General features: G+C 41.0%; 1 protein-coding gene across 1 annotated transcript in view; it reads right to left on the bottom strand.

Moving 5' to 3' along the window:
* SLC9A9 (solute carrier family 9 member A9) overlaps positions 1-26,510 on the bottom strand; it is a 383,628-nt gene that overhangs the window by 300,679 nt on the left and 56,439 nt on the right. Inside the window, exons 6-7 of the mRNA XM_078389136.1 lie at positions 23,088-23,165; positions 21,289-21,365 (exon numbers count right to left, since the gene is read on the bottom strand). Of these exons, the coding sequence (XP_078245262.1) occupies positions 21,289-21,365; positions 23,088-23,165 (155 nt within the window). The remainder of the gene's footprint in view (positions 1-21,288; positions 21,366-23,087; positions 23,166-26,510) is intronic.

Here is a 26,510-nt window from a genome sequence, read left to right as displayed (position 1 = left end):
TTACATCTTGGTTGCATCATGTGACCAGATATGCAATGAAGACATGCTCCACACCTCCTAAATTGGCCACAGGAAATCACACAAACCTTACATTAACACCAGTTAGATTTTGGCACCATGTTTTAATTCAGCTGTGCTATGTTTTACATTATATTGTTTGTCATTTCATTTATTCGCTTGAGCACTATTTTTGAGGGAAAAGTGAGGTAGATATCAATTAAATCAACAAATACATTTTAGGTGGCTGCTGATGGTTTGCTCTTGTTAAAGTTATTAAGAAAGTGAGAGGGATACACTACAGACAGCACAGCCACCTTGTAAAACAGTTCGTACTCCATTCCTTTATGTTTTGTGACTGCAGGGGGAAGCTGACAAAAATCACAGAAATTCTCCATTTGTGCATTACTGGATGATGAAGGTCTAACAAAGGCAGGAGGAAAGCAGTCCTGAAATAAATATAATTGAAGGTTAAGGTGTGAGGACCGTCTATCAGTTGGAAGCCCTCAAAAGTGTCTGAGCAACTGTAAGTGAGAAGGTCTGAAAAGATTAGCAGTGCAAATATCTCCTTCCCCTTCAAAAGAGTTTTTCATGTGCAGGAGGCACAATCAACTCCCACATATCCTAAAATGCTCCCATATATCCTGAAATGTGGATAAATTCATTGTATTTACATTCATTAGTGAACCCTGCATATGTACAGCTTGTGCTCTATAGACTCAAGACATTATCCTTTTCTTCTCAAAACTAGATATTGCAATGCCTGCCCAGCAAAAACACACACACACACACACACACACACACACACACACACACACACACACACACACACACACACACACACACACACACACACACACACACACACACACACACACACACACACACACACACACACACACACACACACACAGACTGGCTAGCAACATTTTGAAGTAAATATTGTAAATCTGAGGATCATTTAGGAATAGCTGATGAATTTAGATTTTCAAGCTTGGGGAGTTTGGAAAGAAGTGGCACTGAATTCTAATGTTAGTGGCTATTCAAACTGCCAGTATCCAGTTAGTTCGCTTAAGAGCCTGTTTCATCTTCATTACAAGGTGAATAAGCCCCACAGTCTTACAGACAGCTTAAAATGGCTTCATCCTAAAGACTAGGCCAGAATAACCTGTTGCATCTTACACAGATCTGATACCTTTCTGATCCATCTTCTTTGCCCCATATGTGATTATGGAAGTCTGACTAACATCTTGTTTAATCATAAGTAGAGATGGGGACGAATATAGAAATGGATCAGCTTTCTCAACTAAAATATTCGTGGGTTCCACAGACCCCCACAAATACGAAGGGATGAATATTTACCCATTTCTATTCATCCTTCATATTTAAAAAAACCACACAACCCAAAAAAACCCCATCCTGCCTATCAGCGACAGATCAGCTGATTGGTGACCGATAGTTGGCCACCCACCCCCAAAGCCAGCCACCCCCACAGCCTAAACCCCACCCCCTACCTCTTCCTCTTGTTGTTGTTTAATAATCCCCCCACGAATTGATGAATAATTTTGCTATTTGTCACTTCATGGGGGCAACTTCGTGTTTCGTAAGTCATCAACTTTTGACAACTCACAAAGCGGGGTGACTCACCAAAATGGTGAGTCGTCCCCATCTCTAATCATAAGTCAATATCAGAGAGGTCAAAGCCCCGGTTAAATCCTGATTGAGAATTTGGCTTTGCTGGAAGGAGTTTCTAACTGTTTTGTTAGCATTCCCTCCCCCATCTCACATTTTTACTCTTATCTCTCAAGATTTCATACTAAACTAAATGCTATGTTCAATAGCACATAAGTGGGGATGGTTTAAATCTTTCTCAAGGAGATTTTATTTCAAAATTCATGTCTGCCCCACTAGGGACTATTAAAACAACCTCCCCTGTGATGAGTGGACTTCTCCCTTTAATTCATGTTTGGAGGCAGGTGGGGTTGACATAAAAACCTTTTCAAAAAGATATTTGAGCTTCCTTCACCTTCATAGTCCTGATTTTATCTCAGATCCAGAACCCAAGCATGTATACCTCCTTGAATGTAAAGTGACAAACTACTTGTTAACATATTTAACAAGGAGCTAAACAGAATATCTTTACAGAAGGTAAGGATTTTCAGTACTGCAATTAGTGCTTCTAAGTGCTCAAGAATCTTTCTCATACAAACTTCATTTATATGCATGACTCTTCAAATTTATATATGATGGCAGAAAATTTTGCAACAAGCCTCCTAAACAATGTCTTAGAAGAGGATGCAGAGATGAAAGAAACATCAGTGTGCACAGGATGCTGTATTTACATTACACTTTGGGGTTGAGCATTTTCTTTTTCTTTCTTTTTTCCTTTTCCCCTGAAGCACATAGCACACACTGTGGCAAGCAATGTCCTCCTTCAAAGTAGCTGGATCTGCCTCCAGGCACCCTTACTACCTAACCTGCTTTGCCATGTTTGAAAAAATCATCTGGCTTTTCAGTATCTACTTTGAGAAATTAAGATCAATGCAGAAGCGAGAAAGGATGGAATACTCTTGTGGCATATGATCCAAACAGATTAATGAGAATAACATCGAACATTTTAATGTTGAGATGGGAGAACAGAGGTGTGTGTGTGTGTGTGTGTGTGTGTGTGTGTGTGTGTGTGTGTGTGTGTGTGTGTGTGTGTGTGTGTGTGTGTGTGTGTGTGTGTGTGTGTGTGTGTGTGTGTGTGTGTGTGTGTGTGTAAATCGGAGTTTCTGCAAATCAGAAATTAATAAGCAGGTTGAGAAGGTTCCTAGATTGGATGTAGCTGCCAATACAGTGTTATTTGTTCTGTGTTATCAAGTTGCATCTAATTTATCAGCACCCTAACAGCAGAGATGGGGACTCAAGTTGTAGGAGTTGCTGTTAAGTTGGACATAAGCCACACTGGAAACTTGACTTGGACAAGACTCTTGACTTGGAACCCACCCATCCCTTCCTCCTTTTCCCCCCTGAGGATTTAGACTTTGGGCTTAGGACCCAGGACTTGGTATTAAAGATTTCTGACTCTGATTTGGGACTCAGACCTAAAGCCTTGCCAACATCCATGCCTAATAGGATGTTCAAAAATATGTGTACTATCTAAGAAGTGGTTTTACCAATGCCACCATTCCCTGGTAAGTTCCTATGACTAAGTGGGGGTTTGAACCCAGGTCTCTTAAGTCCTAGCCTGTCACTCTCTCTGCTACACAGCACAGGGCACTAGCTAATTGGGAAGCCTAAGAGAGAAAATGTCTGCCCCTCCTCATCTCTATTACACTGGTGTCAAGACTCACAGGTATGTGTCTTGCACTTGGTTGACTCAAAACTGAAAGTCCAGAAGCAAGAAGGTTTTGGGCTTGAACATGACCTGCAGACAGAATAATTGATTGGAAAGCATAGGCAGGAAAACTGTCTTGCTTCTCATCTCCTCGAGAGAGCGAGAGACCGAGAACAGCATGTGCAAGACAGGGCATACTGTCCTGGAGTAGCAGTCACATGAGCAGACAGGGTGCAACATGAGCCCACAGAACAAGAGGATTGCACCAGATTTAGGACTGTCTTGGCCAGTTCTCTGCTGCAGGGGTATCAGAAGTAGATGTATAGTAGACACTATTTCTCATACTGGACCTGTGAGGTGCAGGGTTATTTGGGAAGGGACCAACTATTAAGGCAGTGCAGAGGCAGCCCAACTCAGTAGGACAATGACAACTACTGTAGCAGCTCGTTCTCAAGCATATTTTAGCACCCAAAACCTGCTGGTGAGAAGGATGTTATTTTGGGCTCCTTCTTCTCTGGGAGGGAAAGGACAGATGAAGGAGAGAGAGAAGAATCCCTTAATTCTCCACCAGGAAGTGCTTATCCCTTCCTCCCATCTCAATTCCAGACTGTGGCAGATAGGGAGGCAAAATATTCATCCGCCTCTTTCTGCTACTGTGTGCTGGCATTCATACCTTGACATTTACCTGGGCTAGATGGGGAGCTAATTCTTTCTCTCCTCACCCCACAGCAGGGTTTCTGTGATGCAGGTAGGGGAAAGAGGCCTTTTTTTCTTGCCAAGAAATATTTGTTGGAGTGATTGGTGTGTGTGTGTGTGTGTGTGTGTGTGTGTGTGTGTGTGTGTGTGTGTGTGTGTGTGTGTGTGTGTGTGTGTGTGTGTGTGTGTGTGTGTGTGTTGGTGCGAATGAATGAATAGAATTGAAGTGTGTGGGGAAAAGTGTATTAAAAACACAATTAAGATGTAGGCAGGAAAGTAAATGTATTTAGTGCAACCTGGCACATTGCAGGTAAGCCAAGCTGTCTATTCATTCCTTCCTTTTCCCTGGTCGAGGTGCTGGCATTTATTCACAAGCAGGATTTGTTCAGCCGTGTGCCCCCAAAATGTGAGCAAGATGAACAGAGCAAAATGAACAGAGCTTGTCGTGTGTCATTGCAACACGTAAGGAAAGGTGATTTTAAAAGACACACACACAAACTCTGAATTTTTCTGAATCGTTCCTGGGAAATGCAGAATTATTACAGTTTGCCCATGACTACACAGGCTGGCTTGTATTCTTGCATACAGTGAGAAGATAGCTGAACAGCTCAATGAGTAAGGTATTTGGTTGTAGAGCTAGAGGTTGAGAGTTCAGTTCCCTACTAGGCATCCTGGAAAAGCCAGCCTGTGTAGCCATGGGCAAGTTGCAGAATCCTAGGGAGCTTCCAGGAAAAAAAGGGAATTTCTATGTATTCTATGTCTACGAAACCCTGAAAAAGGTCACCCTAAGTCACAGCCGACCTGACAGCACACAATTAGATTAGATAAAGTTCAATGCAATGAGACTGCCATTTGAAATAAAATAATGATGCCTGGAAAAGGGGTTTCCTGGCTCTCTCCCCCTTTTTTCTGCGAAATGTGCACCCTCCCTGCTTTTACATTTACAAAAGGAGAAAATACATTATCAGTCCCAGCTACGCCTAGATGCTGGCTTGCATGTAACAGCATAATGGCTCCATGCCAAGGATGGCTCAGTATTAGAACAAGCTGCAGCGATTTTTGGGCCCCCTTGCTTCCCCTTGCTTCCATATGTAGGGAAAGAAAGTGGAAGGCTTTTGGTCTGGAATAAACCACAATTTTATGTTCTGTCCAACCTTACAAAGCTGATTCATTCTAACTGTTGTCAGTTGAAGGAAACTGGTACCACACTGTGGCTATGATGTTTGAGTCTTTTGCAAGCTGAGGCTCTTTCCTGAATAAACTAACAGATGTGTCCAGGTTCACCTTTAGAATCATGTTTGAAAACAACTGCTGTAGGTAGACAAAAGTCATTATTGCATACCAACAATTGTTGGTGCCTCTTACCTAGAGCCTAACTGCATAGGACCAAAATGTGGGAAATACAACAGGTTTGGGGTTGGCTGACTCAGATTTTTCCCCCTGTTGATCACGTGACATAATGGGGAATGTGAATCAGTCTGGAGCACCTTACTCTCAATTTACAGGTTTTCCTCCCCATTAGAAAAAAAAATTGTGCTGCTTATAAGCTACCCCCCATGTTCCTTGGATCACTCTCTTGGCAATTTGCAATTTAATTATGCAGCTGGGTGCTCAATTTACTGACCTAGGAAGAGTGGAAAGCTGAGTCAACCATGACCCAGCTTCCTAAGTCCTATGGGTTTGAACTCAGGTCAAGAGCAGAATCTTGACTTCAGTACTGCAGTTTTACCACTGCACCACCTTCTGCTTTTTTTTTTTTTTAAAGAATTATTTTGGATTAATTCAAGCATGTGATTGCTTGAATCAATGAGGAAAGGAAAGGCAAGCTGCACCATGCACTCACACACACAAAGCAGTGCTTTGCCAAAGCACCCTCCCCCTCACCTCACAAGCTGAGCACACGCAGAGAGACACATAAACAGTACCAGTTGTCAATCTCTCAGCAAAGCTTCTTTTTCAAGACACTTTTCTCTTTTTTTAACAACTTCTGTCCTCTGAAGATGCTGGCCACAGAGACTGGCGAAACGTCAGGAAGAACAACCTTCAGAACACGGCCAAAGAGCCCGAAAAACCCAGAACAACCAGCTTCTCATCAATTATCAGAATTCCTGTTTACTTATTTATTTATTTTACAGTTTAACTGAGCACCCCTGGTAGGCAAGATACGATGAATAATTGAGGAATCAAGGAAGGAAAAGTCTTCCTAAGGTAGTTCCTTTGAACCAGCGCCATCTATAGGCAATTCCATAGCACTGCAATAACAAGGCTTCTTTGATTGTGTGGCTTCTTAAATTGAAGAGAACTGAATTCCCTGTTGTGACTCCACAGCAAGAGAATGCGGGTAAATTCAGCTTTTCCTTGCTGTATAGTCGCAACTTCAATGAACAGAGATGTTATTATACGAGTTGCAAAGTCGAAAATAACTTGCAGAGACCCTAGCAGGGCGTTCAAAGTAAATAAAATCTATAAGAAATGGTTTTACTAGGAATTCTCCATCCACCCCCTGTTAGTTTCCATGGCTAAGTGGAAACTGGAATCCAGGTCTTGCTGAAGTCTAATCTATCCACTACACCACACTGAATATCAGAACAAAAATGCCTGCATATAAAATTCCTGCTAAATTCAGTCGTTAGTCTCTGCCAGAACAGAGACTTTGAATGGATGAAAGTTGTTCCATCAACACCAACATAAGCTGCATTGACTCACTGCTGGTACAAAAATTAGATTTAGCCCTCTATAATGAAAAGCAAAATAATTAGGAAGGTAAGACACCAGTTGTCGATGAAGTTTTTTTTTCTCAACCATTCATTTGTTTAATTCCTATGTGCTCACTTTTTGCCTAGTGTGCCCATTTTTTTCTTAGGGTGGGGGAGTATTTGTGCTGGTTCTTATCTATACAGAAAGAAGCTTTCTGGAAAGGATGTGAATGTCTTGCATTGCTGCCTTTCTCATTTTATCCTGCGCAGGGCTTTCGTGTCCATCCTCCAGCCAAGCCAAACATGAGATTGAGACTATAGCCCTTCCTTTCAGTTCCAAATACAATACTCCCTACCAGCTGCTATGAACACTGCAGAGAGAAAACAGATTGATATGGCACTGCACCTTTCTCCTCTCTTCAGACAGTACTAACATTTGGGGTGTGGGCGATAAGAGTTTATGTCATGAAAGAGATACGAGTTGAAGGGTTCAATATCCTTTCCTGCAGCATTTTTCTACAACAATCAAAGCAGCCCCTACTTAGGGCCAAACAAAATGTATTTTAACACATAGTTTAATCTTTTGGGTACCTGACTGAGGAGCCAGGATATGCTGCGAAGCCCGTTTATTATACTCGTTTTTATTCCCACGTTTACCTCTGGGGAATCTGTATCAATCTGTATAGCCTTGGGCAAGCTGCACAGTTCCACTGTGCCTCCAGAAGTAGGGAACGGTAAACCACTTCTGAGTCCTCTGAACCTAGAAAATCCTGGAAAAGGTTCCAGAGTTTTCTAGGTAGAGAATACACCGAAGTGGTTTGCCATTCCCTCCTCCTGGGGGCAACATTCCCTCTAATTCTCTGGAGCTCTGTGTGGAAGCTCTGCCCCCTGTGCGTGGAATTCCAGCCACAAACAGAAGCAAATGGGCAGACACACTCGCTTGGCTGCACGTACCTGATGGAGCTGCGCACTCCCACACAGCTTAGAGGGAATATTGCCTGGGGGGTGTCCTGGAACTCTGCAGCTTGCCCGTGACTGCACAGGCTGGCTCCTCTCCCAGGAAGCACAGCGGGCAATCTAACTCCCAACCGCTGGCTCCATGGCCAGACACCTAACCCACTGAGCTATCCAGCCAGCTCTGATTTACTCTGCCTGTTTCCTTTTATTGTGATATTTCCTGTTTCAATTATGCAATTTTTCGAAAAGAAAATCAATGAGATCAGACAAATTTTTCCTTTTCCCTAAATGTTTCCCACAGTTCTCAGATTATCAATGAAGCAGACATAATTTATGTACCTGTGAGTAAAGGGACGTGGTGGCGCTGCGGGCTAAGCCACAGAAGCCTGTGCTGCAGGGTCAGAAGACCAAGCAGTCGTAAGATCAAATCCACGTGATGGAGTGAGCGCCCGTCGCTTGTCCCAGCTCCCGCCAACCTAGCGGTTCAAAAGCATGCAAATGCAAGTAGATAAATAGGGACCACCTCAGTGGGAAGGTAACAGCGTTCTTTGTCTAAGTCGCACTGGCCATGTGACCACGGAAGATTGTCTTCAGACAAATGCTGGCTCTATGGCTTGGAAATGGGGATGAGCACCGCCCCCTAGAATCGGACACGACTGGACAAAAATTGTCAAGGGGAACCTTAACCTTTACCTTGAGTAAAGTTCAGTGTTCTTTGTTATCTAGTTGAAATAGTAGAAGGTATATGTTGACTATTATGCTAATAACTTGTATTTTATATTTTGCTCTGCTTTTGAATGTATTAAAACACTGGTGCTGAGACACTGTTCCCAGTTAGAAATAAGTTCCTTGCATCTTCTCTTTGTATTGAGGGGAGAAGTGCCTGTTGACTCCAATGGGAAATCAGGGCTTCCAGTGGATATATTAGTGGTGAGGCAAAGGGTTATGCACCACCACTTCTCCCAGGAGCCATTCAGCTTTGGAAACCTAAATGGTGTAATTAAAGTCACAACTAGACTGGCCCTTAGCAAAATAAAATCTCTTACAGATCCTAATCATGCACATTGAGTCTGAATCAGCTTTGCTTGTCTTTATCCTGGAGTTCACAAATCTAATCACAACCCAAAATAACATGGTCTATCTCACCTGGAACTAAAACATGTGGAATAACCAATGGAGCTAATGCTTAACACGTGTGAACAGGTTACAGCCTGGCAAGAGTTATGAACAGTCTGTGCACACAGAAAATTCTCTAAATCTAGCAAGCAGGGATTCACAGCAGATGAGTCATAAGCAGAGATAGGCATGAACTGGGAATATAGTGGTTCATGACTGTTCATGGTTTGTTGCTGTTCTGGAACCACAAACTTCCACAAACATTCTGACAAAATGAATCATTATGTGATTTGTGATTCTGAAGTTCCAGGAGCATGAGAACGGTTCTTGAGTGCATTAGAGACACCACACTTGCAGTACAGTGGTACCTACAAGATGATGCCCCCGGTGAATGATGAATCCGCATTACGATGACTTTTTGTCATTGCTATAGCGATTCGCAAAACAGTCATTCCAATGAGGGATTTTCGCTGGACATCGATCTGGTACGTGCTTCACAAACCGTTTGCTTGCAAGACAACGATTTTTCCGGCTACACAAAATGGCTGCCCTGTTTTTTCTGGACCCATGCTTCTCAGGGCAGCCATTTTTTCCAGCTGATTGGAGCTCACAAAATGGCTTCCCTATGGGCAATCTTTGCTGGATGACGAGGTATTTTCCCCATTGCAACACATTAAACAGGTTTCAATGCATTCCAATGGGGAAACTGATTTTGCATGATGACGATTTTGCTAAACAGCAATTTTCCTAGAACGGATTATCGTCGTCATGCAGGGGACCACTGTAATTCTTCAGCTGACTCTCCTCCCCACCCCCACCATGTTTGGCAAAGTTTGGATTTGGGACATCACCATTATAGCTACTCAAAGCAGGTCACACCACCCCCTGAAAGTGCTCTTTAACGGCTGGCTTGGGGAAAATTAAATGAGTAATTCATGTAACAAAACTTGAGACAGTGTGTTGCTCATCATGATGTGCACTGGGGAGGGAACAGAAAGGGGGCAGGATAAACAAACTAGCTAGCTAAGCCTCCCCTTCTAACCTGGCTCTGCAAAAGTGAAACTAGAAGCTAAGCTGCCCAGGGTGTGGTTCCTTTAACCACTTGCTCTCAGAGAGTGAACTTGGAGCTCTGTGACTGACCTGACAATCAATCCTGCACAAATTTTTCTCTAGGTCCATGTCAGCATTGCCTAGGAAAATGGTTGAGTGGCATCAGGCTGTCTGGCCAGGGGTGATGTGTCCAAAAATGAAGAGCACAAATTGCTAATGCTGGTAATAGCCTGACATTTCATTTTGTTCTGGGCACGTTTGTTATTCTGAAGCACCCAGAGATGAACCACGAAATAGCCTGATTCATGGTTGTTGTTGCTGTTGTTGTTGTTGTTGTTGTTGTTGTTGTTGTTGTTGTTGTTGTTGTTGTTGTTGTTTTTGTTGTTTCTTCTTCTTCTTCTTCTTCTTCTTCTTGGTTCATTTTGTGCCCATCTCTAGTCAAAGGAATACCTCAAAGGAATAATGTTTGAAAACCACTGAGAGCCACAGAAGCAAAAAGAGTAGGAAGGAAATGTAGAGGGCAGGAGGAAGAGGAATAGCAGAGGCAGGCAGGCAGGGGTCAAAATGAAGAAGCCAGGCCATGGAACTGAGGAAAGCAGTCTCAAGAATTCACATTCTTGCAAGGCTTACAGGGCCTTTGGGAGAAATAAAGTGGACCCAAAACAAAACTCTGAGCTAAAAACACATAGAACTAGGAGAAAATGTGCACATGTACCTGTATATGCTTAATGAATGGGGACAATTGTATAAATTAGGTCAAAGGCATAAATAAGTGTGTACATTTGGAAAAATACATAACAAAAATTCGCACAAATTTTAATGTGAACAGGAAACACAAAAATAAGAGGGAGGAAAACACAGGAAAATGCAAGGACACTAAAACTGAGATATTTTGCCGTCGCCACTCAATTTTGCATTTGACATAATAAGACTGGCTCCCTCCCTTCTTCTGACTTACTTGGCTTTGTACAGGAAGAATATCTGAACAGCCAACATTTTCCCCTATATTTTTAGACCACCCTCAAGATTGGCACCAGTATATGCTCAGATATATAATGTCTCTGCCAGTTTATCCATGCTTTCCAAAGTTAGGAGCATCTGGGATCAGATTCTATTTTTTTTTTCACTAGGAAAGCATTGTGGGTAATCCTCAGTGCAGCCAGAGTACACCCACACACTTGCACACACTTACTTTTTAAAATTATTTTTTTTATTTTGCAAAGGTATCATATTTTTGTTCTTGGAAGAGCTGACTGCCTTTGGCATGTGCACCATCTAGTGGACTCTAGAAGAAGTGCCCTCACTGTCTCAGCCTTAAATGTAGCATCATCATTTTACATTATATATGTATCATATTGTCCTTCAGGCAGTAATATATGTATATGACACCAATAAGAACATTCTGGTGCCCGCATATCAAGGATTGGCTTGCAGTAGTTTGAAGTAAGCCAGGAATGGTGCACTAAAGCCAGTAGTCAGGACAAGGAATAAGGCCAAATTGAAGGACAAACCAGGATGTATGTTTGCGAAGCAACTCTGAGAATGAGCAAGAACATGCCAGAGTTCAAGAAGGCCTTGCTGCTTAAGCAAGGCTCAACTGGTACAGCACATTGCCTTATAATTCTTCCTTTTTTATAAGGTCCTGTGACCAGCCTTTATGGGCAGGGTTACTCCAGGGCTTGAAGACATTAAGAAAATGCTGAAAGACACTATTCAATGGTTCCCACAGATATTTCACCATGCTGGTTGGAGATTCTGAGTGCAGGAATGGATACTATAGATCACTGGTTCTTAACCTTGGGTTACTCAGGAGTTTTGGACTGCAACTCCCAGAAGCCTTCACCACCGTGTTGGCTGGGGTTTCTGGGAGTTGCAGTTCAAAAACATCAGAGTAACAAAGGCTAAGAACCACTGCTATAGATAACCTCTGAGGGCAAAATTAGCATGAATTCTTCTCACCAGTGAAAATATGCAAATTTGCTTGCTATCTTGGATGGTTTCCTCTGAAGTCTGATTTTGCAAACTGACAGACTGCCTCAGTCCCCTCTTTCTAACACTAATGCACTTTCAGCTATAATTAAAAGTTATCTGAAATGTTTGTTTGGATCCTGAGAGCCGTAGCTCAAAAAAAATGTAACTTTTCAAAGCTTTGTTCTTGAGTACGAGGTTATGCTGTAAAACATTAGAGATAACAAACATTATTCCTCTTTTCAAAATTTTCAACATGCTCTGTTAGCTACATTTTCCTCCAACTCTAGATAGGTAATTAGAATAATAAAGTTTCAGCTCTTTATCTTTAGAAAGAAATCTGTGTCTTACTAGAAAACCTACCATGTTTTTTAACACCTGGTAAGTTTCAGGAGTGACACATTAGAGCACTCTCTGATAAGAAGTAACAGGTCAGCCTTCAGACTGAATGAATGATTCGGTTGTCAGTGAAAAATATGTTTTCCTGAAGAGGTGATATTTCATTTGATAGAAGACCATGTTACATGTACTGTGAAAAAAGATGGAACCTCTTTGGCATTGGTGAGTTGAGCTATAAATGTGAGATTCTAAACTGTAAACATAGAGAGACAAGGACTTTATGTGGTCAAGGAATAGCCTATGACTTTGACAGTAAAGAGCAAGCGAGGCCCATGACATATTACCGCCTGAGGCACAATAGCAAATGGTGCCCTTCTTCTGCTGGATAGCTCAGTGGTTTGGGTAGATTGTGGGTCTGATTCCCCCACTGGTTTTCCTTGACAGGAGCTAAGCAACTTGATTGTCCATCGGGTCAATTCCAACTCTGCAGTTCTAAGATTACTTTTAGATTATAAGACACATATTAGTGTCCCATTGTAGCCATGTTATTTTGGCACCTGATGCGAACGACTACACAGGAGCCTTTTCTCCTTTCTGGTAATAGAAATGTGACCAACCACTTGACTCTGCTTCATGGTAGGGCTTGTTTGAAGACAGGAAGCCACAATACAAAGAAGAAGCTCTCACCTTCAGGCCAGAGCAGTGGTGGCTTAGCACCTTTCCCTTTTTCATCAACGAGGATACTACATAGAAGTGATTATCTGGAGGTGGTGGGCAATCTTGTCCCACTTTAACTGCTATGGCTCCATCGTACAGAATCCTGTAATTTGGTGAAGTACTCAGAATCCTCCGTTACAGAAGTCTAAGGCACTCCTCTGATCTCCAGTGCCACACTATAACATACAAAACTAAAAATTCCAGGATTCCTTAAGACTGAGATGTGACGTTTAACGTGGTATCCAGCTGCAATAACTGTATAAAGTATCTACATACAGAGACTCAAGATGCCTCAGTTCCCCTCTGTACCTTCTGGAATCAGCTACACCAAACTGCTTATTCAGAACTATCCCCAATACTACATCCCCTGTCCTATCCCGAAAGCTCCCTGATGGAACCCAGGCAGGACAGGTGTGGAGTCAGAAAAGCAAAAAGGGTGGTATAGGAATGTGGTGCTGTTTACACAAGCTTTTGGGATAAGAGGACTTCTGATTCAGTTCTTTGATTGGAAGGAAAGGGTGTATTTTAAAGGATCTAGATATCATACTGCTGCCATTGCCTTTGTCTCCTGTAAGCTGACTTGCAGATGGTTGAGGTGCCAGTAAGTTGGGGCTTTTAAATCTCTTGATCATAGCAGCTGACAAGCAGAGGCCCAATTGAACTGCCTCTGGTCATGAACAGGGGCATTCACTGCTAAGCACTTCTATTTGACTATTTGTGAGATCCAACAGGACAGCTGCAGGGCCTGTTCCAAATCTGTCACTCTGCTAAAGAGTGTGGTGGCTGTATCTGTTTCAGGTGCTCCTGAATAAATGGACTGTAGAATACTCAGACCACCTCTGAGTATTCTACACCTAGAAGCCCTGGAAAGGGTAACTGTAACTTGATGGCATGGTGCTGTTGTTCCACAAATATGAATCAAACTGAAATAAATCTGTTAGTTTTACTGGTGCCACAATCCTATGTTTGGTTTGTTTCATTTTTGCTAAAAAGGTGTTTTCCTTTGAAATATGACGAAGAGTACAGGAAAAGAACCAAGCTGGACTGCTTTCCTCTGTGTGAAGGGAAAAAAAATAAACCTCTTCAAGCTCATCAGTTTCCTGTGGTCTAAGAGGGAAGAGAAAGGAATGGGTAAGAACACTTTCTCTTTGTGTATTCAGTTCTCCTCCATTGACAACCTTGACTAAGGGCTTCTATAATGGCTATACAGTATTTGTGTGACATGTGGTTTCAAAGCTGTTTGCCATATTCATATTGCTATTTGTTGATGTAGATTCTTTTAAAACTTAAATATTGAGGAGGGAGGATAGTTGACTGCAAACATTGTTCTAATAGTGCTATTTACATTGCATGCATAACTTCATAAGAACTTGGCTTGGGTCTCTGGATTGGGTTATTGGCCCACAAAATGCAGAAGTCAAACCAGATGGTTTCCGGGTCCAAACCTGAAGTGTCTATCTGATTATTTTGTTGGACTAGGTTCCCGAGTATCTCTCCCTTTTCCATGCTTCCAAAGACCTCACTAATCCTATTCTATTAATGTAAATGGTAGCTTTCCTTTATGGGGGAGGGAAAAAACAGTTCTGCCCTGCTGTTTTGCACATGGCTTTAGAGGAACACAAACTGTTTATGGCAAATAAACAAATAAATCCAGTAAATAAAACTAGATATAAACTGAAATGCTTTCAAATTATGTCCAGTAAAAGTACATCAGCAGATGTAGATGTGCGCATTGAAAACATTATTTTGGCTTTGCATGGGTGGTAAAATCTGGAAAGGATTAATACAAACTTACTTTACATGAACACTCTTTTCCTGGTAAAAGGCTTTACATTATATCTAGCATTTGGAGAAACGCAAGAAAGATACAGCTCAGTGTTGTTACCATTGAGGTCCAGATCGAAATCTTGAAAGATAAACCTCACCCATGGCTTTATATAGATCATTTTACTCCTGGCTTTTTATTAGTTGGCTGTTCAAATTCCTTGACTTCTGTTGAGGTTTTCAGAACACTTGGGTGTATGTGAATGTAATGATGAATTGTAGAACAGTGAGAAAGGTTTTATTCCAGCGTTACACATTAAGGAATTTGGAAAGGCACAGGATACCAAATATGTATAGTACAGAATGAGAGAGGTTTTTGGTAGGGTTGCCAGATCAGCACCATCCTATTCCTTGAGATTTCTGATCCAAAGCCTAAGAAGAAGTGCGGTCCTTGTGATGTCACAGATAGAAGGCAGGAGGAAGTTGAGGGACACTAGAATGACTTTTGAGCCATCTTACTGGGAATCTGGGTAAACTGATCTGGAATCTGATTGAAACATGGCTAGCAGGTAATTTACTAACAAGTAGATAGTAAAATGTATCCAGAAACTGTAGCAGTTGGTGCCAAGCCCTTTCAGTCTCACATCCTGCACACGTGACATGTGGGAAATTTCCTAGGCTCTGTGCTGTCATTGGGGCTTGAGGAATCTATCCATGGAGAGTTTATTCCTTCCAGATCCCGCATCTCTGCTGCCAGGAGTTGCACAATAAAAAGGCTTATGAGTCACAGTGCTCTACGCTTGTCTGGCAGGAAATAGCATGTTGAGCCCAAGCCCATGTACTCATCAGCTCTTTTTCCAGTCCCCTTCCTTCACTCACACTGACCTTGCACAACCACAACACACATGCACACACCTTCACATGAAGCCAGGAAGCTCTGGAGTCAGTTGGGAATGGGCAAAGATAAGCACCCAGGCTTTAAAGAAACTTCCGATACAAAATGCTGTACCAGCCCTCTTCTAATTAGGTTTCATTCCTGTTACTGTATATGAGGTTCCCTTTGTATTCATTCTTTGAATACTGCAAGGATTGGGTTGAATAGGAGGAGAAATATCTTGATGGTAAGAACAACTCAACAATGGAACCATTTGTCCAGAGGGGTGTTTGGTTCTCCAGCACTGCAAATCTTCAAACAGATGCAGGGAAAATTATGTTTCTAAAAAAAGTACTTTTGTACGTCGTGATGCATTGTTCCTTGATTAAGTGAAGAAAGTCTCAACAAAGAGTCCTAAATTAGATATTGGTTATCCTCCAGGGTAGAAGGTTTTCTAAGCAGAAGGAAATATTGATCCTTTGCCCTGGATTTCTTGAATCAACCAGGGTGTGGTACTAGACCAGGGTGTTGTACGAGGCTACCACCAGCATTTGAATTCTGTGAATGAACCTAACTTTTCAGAAATTAGGCGACAGCGTGTATGTGAACTGAGTTCCTGCTGAACAGGGGAACAGTGATCTTACCAAAAGATCACAATAGTAGAAGAGAATCCTGCAGTGTTCAGTTTCAAGCCAAAATCTCCAAACATTTTCTACTTAGCAACAGAGGATTGCTTTCCAAATTGTGATGTGTATAATATACTCTTGGATACAGACTCTCTTAAATGCACATTGCTTGAACTCAGTGTGGTTGGCTCTAACAACTTTATGAACTTAGGCCAAAAGAGATTAGAAAGCAATGGGCAAACCTTCAGGCCAGTATATTTATCTGCTTCACATGTGCATTGCTGTCTAGCAGTTAAACAGCTAAACTAAACTATTTTAGAAAAATCAAATCCTGGACACCTAGTAGTGCATACTAAGAAGCATAAGCACTACAGCATGCCGAAAGAATTCAGCCTGAGCTGAATGTTAAATGAAGGACAGAAGAAGAAAAAGTGATGAAAAAGTAGAGCAATGAACAAATACAACGTCTAAGTAGCTGTACTCAAAACTTCTTTCCAATAAGTTGAAATTAACTGGCAGCAGGCATTTAAAAAGGTATTTTGAATGTATATTTCTTAATTGACTCTGGTAGAACTGAAATTATATCAGCGCTTTGTCTCTCTTGCAGTTAAACAGCACACTCTATTTTCTCTATTGCTACTTTCACGAGGCCAGGTACCATGCAATGTGGGTCACATTTTCAGTGTAATGAAGCCAGGTTTATTGACTGCTGAGGTCAAATTGGGATGACTGACTTCACTATTGGAAAACAGTAAAGTAAATGCTCCAAAATTCTGTTACATTCAGCATGATCCGCCTATGTACTTTAGGGTTGGGGAAAATCCTGCCTGTTTCATCTTTTCCTACTACATTCAATTGAAGTTTTTCTCCCATTCCAAATATGAAGTTTATAAATGTTGGCAAATTCTGCAAAAATGAACTGAAATGAAATATCACCCCATAAAACTCCCACAAAGATGTTCTGAGCATGGGAATGACTGTTTCTTCAAGTGGTCATCTGTGAATTCGTGTACATTCACAGAGACCACGAAGAAGAAATGACTTTTATTATCTCCTGAATAAGAGGCCAATTGTGTTCTACTTTCCCTTTGCCAAATGGGGATTCTCATCCTCTCTCACACTGCTGGAAAAATGTGCAAATCATGTGGGCACTTTGTCCTCCTCTGAGGTTGCTTTCTCTCTCTCATGCTGTTGATGATCAGCAGTTCTGTAGTTCTGTTACACTTTTCAAGCATGTGCCATTAAATTTTATGCATAATATTACGGAGAGCTAATTTAAAAGGATATCTAAGCATTTCTACCTCAGGGTATTAGGTTGAGCCCCACCCCTGCTGTACACCCCGTGAAAGGTAAAGACTGGCCTTTTTAGGTAGGTTTTTAGCAACTAAACTGGACAGAAGGATAGAATAATATATGATTATTTTTATGGTGGGTTTCTAAAGTGTCCTAAAACTTTTAAATTACTGGTGTTTTTTTTTAACATGCAGGAAAACTAAGGTGTTAATGTTTGAGCGGGGGAAGAATTCTAGCTTTGGTTTTAAAGGAATTTTTATTGTTTTCTCCTGTTCTTCTCAGAGCATTAATGCAGCTGCAATCTTCATTTATGGAATGAAGTGTTTTAGAAAGTTCCTTACTGTGCAGTCAACAAATGTTACTAATATCTCCTGGCAAGAATATTTTTAAAAGGCAAATCTTCCAAACTCAGGAAGTGTTGCAAAAGATGGCAAAAATGAATGAAGCCTACTTTCCAGTCAAGAGTGGAACACCTTCAGACAGCATTAGGTTCCAGATAAATGACATTTCTGTCCATGCCAAGTAAACTACCAGACTGGAGAATATGAATAAATGCATGTGAGCCATATTTCAGACTGAGTACATGAATGCACTCTTGGATTTACACCATGGGAGAAATCAAGCAAAACCAAATAAAAGTTCCCAGTCTCAAAGAGATATACATATCTTCTTTCTATACCTGACTAGATATGTTTGCAATTGGAGATTCAGTTGGCTCACAGGACTGGAGCAGCAAAAGCTTGGAAGGTGGGGAAAGGAGACAAAGAATCCATTTTTTACAATTCATTCATCTCAGTAACGGTGTTGTTTTCAAACCAAGTGGTAGAATCTTAGTTTGATTTTTGAATCAGATTTCTGTATAGTCATTGAAAAAAGAATGGACCATAGTCCTTAAGAATAAACCTGCATGACCACATTGGAATGCAAAATAAGACCATTCAGAAATAAGGTTAACTATTCCTATGGTTTTTTGGCCTCAGCTGGTGCATAAAGGGGAGTGTGGAGGACTAGAAAGTTGGGTCAGGTGGAAACAGAAATTTTAGCCTGGGTTCCTCTTCCCATATGTTGTGGCTCTGCCAGCTTAATACTAGACTTGATCTGTAAGGAAAATGGAAATATTACTAACCAGATATGCCATCTATATCTATTGTTGGTTCTGCTGCATCTCTTTCTGGGCAGCAACGATAAACATCCTTATAAAGAGTTGATTATAGTTCTACTTTTGGCAGCCAGACACAGCATAACCAAACAGTAGAAGAATAGAATAGGTTTATCTGTTTAAATAATGCTTTTATCTACTATTTTTAAAATGTCTGTTTAATTTTTTTGCTTTTAGCTTTTAATATTGTTTCTTTTTAATGAGATAGGCTGCCTTGGATTCTTTTTAGGTGGGGCAAAAATGTTTTCAATGAAGGAATGATATGCCCAACCCACTGATAAATCTGGGAGATGGAGATGGAGCCATCAGGAAAAAGCATGAAAATGATCTTCCCTTTTCTGTGAACTGGCATGGGGGGTATTACTTCACTTTTCCTCTGGCAATGGACAGAGACCACGGAATCTGAATCCTGAGAGAGAGAATAGTGTTATGACCAGGCAAATTAAAGAAGAAAAAGTTTCTGAGCTTGGCTTTTCCTAAATTGCTTTGATGAAAGACATTCTAACAAGCCTTAGGTTCTAAAATACAACCTCTTCCTCATCCAGTGCTGTTGCTTTTGTTTTAATAGTGCCAATAGTGCTTTAATAGTGAGAATTCAGCCTTACAGTGATCTCAAAAGGGGACATATATTTTCATTCTTCAAATACACCTTGAGTTAGGACTGATATAAAAGAGAAAGATGACTGATGCTAAAAGTTAATTGATTGTGTCATTTCAAAATGCTCTTTGCAAGTTCAGAACTCTGGCTGCTTGTAAATTAGGGTACCCTTTATAAAATCCAAAGTACTGCCATAAATCCCCTTGCACTGTAGATGGATACTTCGGAAGTCCAGTTAAGAGTTATATGGTTCAAGATCCCCAATGACCTCTTCTTGCTTTCTTCATGGTTCATTTGGGGGATGGGGAGGCCAAGGAAATAGTACTAAGGTCATAACTCTTAAGATGGCTGGATAGCTCAGTGAGTTAAGTATCTGGCTGTGGAGTCAGAGATGGGAAATTCAGGTCCCCACTGTGAATTCCAAAAGAGCCAACCAGTGTGGCTTTCAGCAAGCTTCACGGGCTCAGGATGACCTTAGGCAGTGGCAAACCACTTCTGAATACTAGACCTAGAAAACCATGCAAAGGGGTGTCATCAGTCAGAACTGACGACAGCACACAATTATTATTATTTTTTTATCATACATTCCACACTGATATTTCCCCATTCCCATCAAATTAGAAATACTGCGAAATCATTGTTTTTCAAGACATTTGCTGAAATGTGAGTCCTATGTTAAGGCGTCATGAATTATCCATGACTTAATCTTCTGTGGTTCTTTCTGCCCCCTCATTTGTTTAGGGATACCTACCTTTTCTATATATATAGAGAGAGTGCCTATATATATATATATATATATAGGCACTCTCTGCAGCTTAGAACCCTGCTTCTACATATGCAGAAAAGCATCCTTGCTGCAGATGATATACCTCAACAGTATGAGGGGCTGGGAGGAACACCGGGTCCAGCATTGATCACCTGTAAAGTTGTGTTGACCAATTGTCCAAGTAATGCCTGAATAAAAGTCTTGCAGCCATTTCTAAAACTATGCTCGCTGTCTAGGCCCAGATTGAGGGGATCAATTGCCACGCTGATAATATTCTAGATCAGTGGCCTAAACCTATTAACTATGCCAAACAAGATTTTGCTTATGACTTTCTAAATGGCATCCAGATAGCCACTGCTGAAGGCAGAATGCTGAAGTACATATTCAGATCTAGCAGAGCTTTTCCATGTTATCAAAACAGTTACAGTGGTGCCTCGCTTAGCGAAGTTAATCCGTGCAGGAAAAAACATCGCTAAGGGATTTTGTCACTAAGCAATTTTAAAAAGCCCATAGAAACACATTAATACGCGTTTAATGCGTTCCTATGGGCTTCAAAACTGACCTTATGCTTAGATCCTCCATAGGGGTGGCCATTTTCGGTGCCTCTAATGCAAGGACACCCAGCAGGTGGCCATTTTGTTTTTCCGGCGGCCATTTTGAAACTGCCGATCAGCTGTTTAGAAAGGGCCGCTTTGCCATGATCGCTTCCCTGCGATCATTGCAAAGCGATTTTTACCCATAGGGACCATCGCTAAGCGATCGCTCTGGCGATGGCCAAAACCCCATCGCTAATTGATTTCATTGCTCAATGGAGTGATTGCTAAGCGAGGCACCACTGTATATACAAGAATGGTCATTTAGTCTGAATTATAGCTACTGAGTCACTTATGAAGGAGCACTGAAACATGCATGTGTGAAAACGTAAAGAAGAGGAATTGATAATAGTGAACAAATGGAAACTAAAACTTCAAATTTCACAAGAAAGCTACAGACAGTGTAAAATGACAGTATATCTGAGAATTAAGAAATTGCAGAATTCATCAAACAAGTTCTGCAAGCATCTGTGTATCTGCTTCGCAGCCATAGCATACAAGGGCTACTCTAGTTTTTTGAGTTTATTAATTAATCCATTTATAAAATACAAAGTCCTTTACTAAATTTAATATTCAAGACATCAGCACAGCAGCCAAAGCCAAACATGAACAACCAAATTTGAAATCTAATGTTTTGCTGAAAATAATATTAGTAGAGCAACTCCTGGCCATACATCCTGTGTCTTGTCAGAAAGCCTACACAAATGCCATGACTTTATATTTCTTTTCAAGGGAATGATATCATATAGCTTTCACTTACCCTATAACAATACAAGAGATGGCAGTCCGCAAAAAGGCATATGCTAAAACTGATCCCAAGTTACGAAAAAAATGCCTCTGTAAAACAGAAAAAGAGAACGGATGAGCAAGCATTATAAACATTATGTGGTTTAACATATAAACGTATCCTTATACATCAAATTTACAAGGCACAAAATGTCTGTTCTCAAACTCCCTTTGTAGTTTTGCTCTGAACGTCTGTTATAATTAATCATCATGAATTTTTGCATTTGGGAGACCTCAAGCAAGTGAGACCAACACTACTTTCTCCTATGGTGTGATAATTCCTTTCTAGTCCCATTGGTTCCAGTGCTTGGATAGTAGGGAAAGCAGAATATTTTAACCTTATGATAATCTTCTCTTCTGGAAAGCTATGAGAGGGTCAAGTTGGTAAGAAGGCATGTTTGGTCATTTCATGTCACAGGAATTCCTGATTCTGGCCATCTTCGTTCCTGACCAAGTAATGTCAGCTTTGTGCCCTGGCAACAGTTTGAGCTGGTAGGTGAGGGCACAGCTACTTGTTTCAGAGTTGAGGGAAGTGGCTCTCTGGAGGCAGGGCTGGTAGCCTGGACACCAGTTGTACTACTGGACATAAACCCTACTAGTAGACCCATCTGACATTTACTTTGGGCAGCACAGCATGGGGGAGCAGCAAAGGCACTTCTGCTGCTGCCATTGACCCAGGAGAGTCCCTATTCAATGAAAAGGCCAAGTCAAATTGTCAGAAGAGAAGGGTTGCCAGCATCAGCTATACATCTCCCAGCTACTTCAGCTGGCTATTTCAACAGCTCTGAGGAAGGAGGCAGTTCGCTTGATTTTGTCGTACAACGCCTCCATTCTGATGTTTTCTTGGAGACAGAAGTGCTGGCTTCTGAAGTTGGTGGGGAATAAGTTGCTGTCTCCTCCTACTTCCACTCCTTGCCTACAGTATTTGGATTCACCCTTTGGTGAACGGATTGGCTTTGCTGGAGCCTCTCCCCACTCCATAATCCTATGGCTCAGGGTGAACATGCTAAGATGTTGTGCTCTGCCTGCTGGGATGGGGAGAGATGCCCACCTTCTGTAATGCTCAGTATATGTTTATGTATATGTGTGTGCATATATTGTACACCAGCCTACCTAAGTGCACAAGCATCATGGGAGAGTGGCACAGGCCCCTGCCACCATGCAGTTTGTGGGATGGGAGGTACTGTACTTTACTTTCTGCTTCAGGCAGCAGGATAGCTGGGTGTCAAGCCAAACTTGTGAGGTGCTCAACAGTGGTGGCTTTAGCTGTTGATTAGCTGTTAAAGACCTCTCTCATTTCCCAGGCCTTCTCTGACTGACTGTACTGTCTATTTTGCTATTTTTAGTATCTTGCATTTTATGAACTCTCTTCCTGAACGATTTTGCTGGGGAAAGTATTGTAACTGGTGTTTGACACATTGCGATTTTTAAAAAATGTATTTTCTGTGGACAGAGCTAGGAATTTATCAGTGAGCTAAGGACTCTGGTTTGGTGTTTCATGCCTTCCCTGGTTTTTGATACATTCCAGGTCTCAAAATTGTCAACGCAGCATGCAAGGAAAATCTACATTATTGACTTGTATGATACAAATAGGAATCAAAATGATAATTTCAGATTGAAAACATTTTCATCAAACTCATAACTTTGATATCTCTCAGTAATACCATTTTAAAACACTTCCTAAGTGGTAGTTTCACAAATCTTTCTGGCTGGCTCTTTCTATCAACAAATACAGCAGGTCACCTACTGTGACTATAAAGAGAAATTACTTACTTTCTTTAAACTGTATCCTGCATGAAATATAATGGGAGGTAATAAAACATTGAAGAAGATTGAAGGATCAAAAGTCATCTGTCAGAAAAAAACAAAGAGACAAGGTAAGGAAAAAAAAGACACAAATCATGAATTATATATATATAAAACACCAGTCAAAATTCAGAATAATTAAAAAAACAGGAAATGACTATAATGTAGCAAAACTCAATAGAACACAGGATGATGAAAGAGCAGCAGTGTGCATGGTATTTTTCAACTGAATCAGTCATTCAGAGGGGTAGCAATGTTATGGTAGTGTGCATAGTGGATAGAGTGATAGACTAAGACTTAGGAGGCCTGGATCCAAATCCCTGCTCAGCCATGGAAGCTGTCTGGGAATGTGTCACTGGTACAGCCACTCCTTAAATATCTCACTTACACTGAAAGCCCTATTAGGGTCATTATAAGTTCACTGTAAGTCCGTAAGTACAATGTTAGTTCGTTGCAGCAAAAAGACAAATGGTTTTGTATGTAGTACCTTAAAATACTCATTCATTGTGCCATAAACTTTGTTATATAATTGTTTCTCTCTTTTTTTAGCTGAGCAGATGAATTTCACCAGGTATGTGTAGTAAATATATGTGCAAACTCATTTTCTGTCTAAAGCTGACTAGGAGCTGAACAAGACAAATTTCTTTAAACTGCACTCTACGGCAACTGTAGGGACGTGGTGGTGCTGTGGGCTAAACCACAGAAGCTTGTGCTGCAGGGTCAGAAGACCAGCAGTCGTAAGATTGAATCCACGTGATGGAGTGAGCTCCCGTCGCTTGTCCCAGCTCCCGCCAACCTAGCGGTTCGAAAGCATGCAAATGCAAGTAGATCAATAGGGACCGCCTCGGTGGGAAGGTAACAGCGTTCCGTGTCTAAGTCGCACTGGCCATGTGACCACGGAAGATTGTCTTCGGACAAAACGATGGCTCTATGGTTTGGAAACGGGGATGAGCACCGCCCCCTAGAGTCGAACACAACTGGACAAAAATTGTCAAGGGAAACCTTTACCTTACGGCAACTGTCCCATTCACATATAGAGTAGCAGCTTCAATTGTTAGGATCTGTTTGTATACAGTTCTTACAGGTGCCTTTGTGACAATTTCCTATGGTAGTCATTGCTTATGAAAGGGTTGTCAACTACTAGCACTCATGTTACCTGTGTGGGCATGTGTGTGTCTGATCAGCCTTAAAAAAGACTGAAAATACTGCTAGTCAAGCGTAGGCATGCAGATGAACATTACGAAGTAAAGCAGCTGTTGACAGCAATGACAGTGCAGAAATGATACACATAACACATAAAAGATCAATTCTTCTAAAAAAAACTTTCCAGTTTATGAATGGGGGATATTGCACTTCTGTATCTACAATTTAAAAAACCAGAAAATGGCTCCATATTGCTGCACAATACTGTCCCTGTATTTCCAGCAGGAAAAAGGATGCCAAGTTTTATATAACAAAGGACAGCTTGAATGTTGACAGCAGTCAAGGTGGTCTACAAGATACCTTGTTGTGCTCACTACCATTCACAAAGTGATCCCACACAAGAGAAAATCCTGGAAGCTCACTCCCTTTTTTTTCATTAGTAACCACTTCTCACCAAAACATAAAGCAATCATCACAGCTGTATTTTGGCAAGACAGAACTGGAATTAACCCTAGTCACACTGGAGTGAATATTCCTTCATTCCAGTCTGTCTGGGGTCTGGTCCCACCATGCTTCCAATGATCACTGCCAACAAAACATGGTGCCAGAGGTAAATCTGGGACTGTCACCTACATTTATTATAATTTACATTTTCAATTGGCCATCATGCTGTTTCTAAGGTAAACTGCAAACTCATAATGAAAACTCATTAATGAAACTCAGATAAAACCCTAGTTTAAACATGGCATTAGACAGGACTCAACATTACCACTTCAGTTTCCAAAGCAGGAATGGGGAGAATCTCTCCCGTATAGCTCTTTCCATGATATATACATAACCTAGTTATGACAAAACTAGGTTGGGTGAGTATGAGGATGTGCTGTTCTCACTATGGATCTCTCTCCTTTTCTGACGCAGTTTCTCTCCCCATCTTGTTTTCCCTCTGCTTCCAAACTTTGTATTTCCGTATCTGGTGAGGCACTGTCAGATTCTAGTGTTTTGTTCCTCCCTCTGTCTCTCATTCACCTCTTCACATATGTATACATGCTGTCTCAGTCTCACAGGGTCCTTCAGTTAACTTGATTCCTCATACTTGAAAAGCAATTTATTTAAGTGCATACAAATATGTAATCTATGCACCAAGGAGTGTTTGTTATTTTCAACCTTTCATAAACTAGCGAGGCAAACCGCTCTGAACAAATGTTACTCATTTAGCTTCTTAATCTCTCTTAAAATACCAGAAGAGAGAAACCGTGGTGTATGATCCCATTTTATACGATGCATTTATTTTTCTGAATTTATACCACACTTTCTCATCAAAAAGAGCAGTCAAGACAACAATCCAGGATAACTCTTCTGATGTTGTTGTATGTGTTTGAAATTCCTGGTTTGGCTTGGCAAAGGTACTCAAAACAAGATTCTGCCTTTATTCTGGCTAAAATGGGAAAGTGTGAGGCTTGAAAGCTCTCTGCCACTGAAAGCAGTTTTCCTGGTACATAAACGGCTTGCTATTATTATCCAGCAGTTTCATTTAACAAAAGGATTGCTTGAATTATTTTAACAATGATTACTGTATGCCTGCTAATTAGCAAATCATAACCCTTCCTTTTCTTTTGTATTCCCATCAGGACCAATAGGAAACAATGTCGTAGCAATGGAAAATAGTGCCCATAACACTCTCCTTGCTTCTAAGGAGCTTCAGCATAATAATCTTCTACATGCCAAAGTCAAGATGATGCAATAATTCTCTGTGGGTTGTTATCATATTCTTAGAACCTCAAGGAATTGTTTCTTTCATAAGGCAGGTGTCAGCTCCTTCTTCCAGTGTCATGAAAAGGATGACTGCCCAGAAGCAGCCTTGGGTACTTGTATTATAAAATATGAATAGGTTTAAGGTCTTGTATCAGTGTACTGAACAATTTTAAATTATAGATATATATGAAATATAGATCAAATTAAAAACAAATTAAAATGTTAAGATCATTAGACTGTTTTTGACCAGATATAGGCTGCTTCAATGGCATTTGCTTGGCCATTTGCTAGCTCTTCTTTTATCTGGTCCCACTTCCTGGCTATTCTGATTGGCAGTGGTTTAACGTAAGCCCGGCTCCTGAATATTCAGTTTTTGAAGAAGTTGTCTCCTCAGCGTGTTTCTCTCAGCACTTGTGTCTGAGGAAGTGGAATATAGTCTATGAAAGCTCAAACTGAAATAAAATTGTTATATTTTGAAGTGCTCAAATATTTTGT

The sequence above is a fragment of the Pogona vitticeps genome, chromosome 3 (genome assembly GCF_051106095.1).
Source record: "Pogona vitticeps strain Pit_001003342236 chromosome 3, PviZW2.1, whole genome shotgun sequence".
Taxonomy (NCBI): Eukaryota; Metazoa; Chordata; class Lepidosauria; order Squamata; family Agamidae; genus Pogona; species Pogona vitticeps.
Note: the sequence above shows the minus strand (reverse complement) of the source record. Positions and strands in the feature narration are given on the sequence as shown.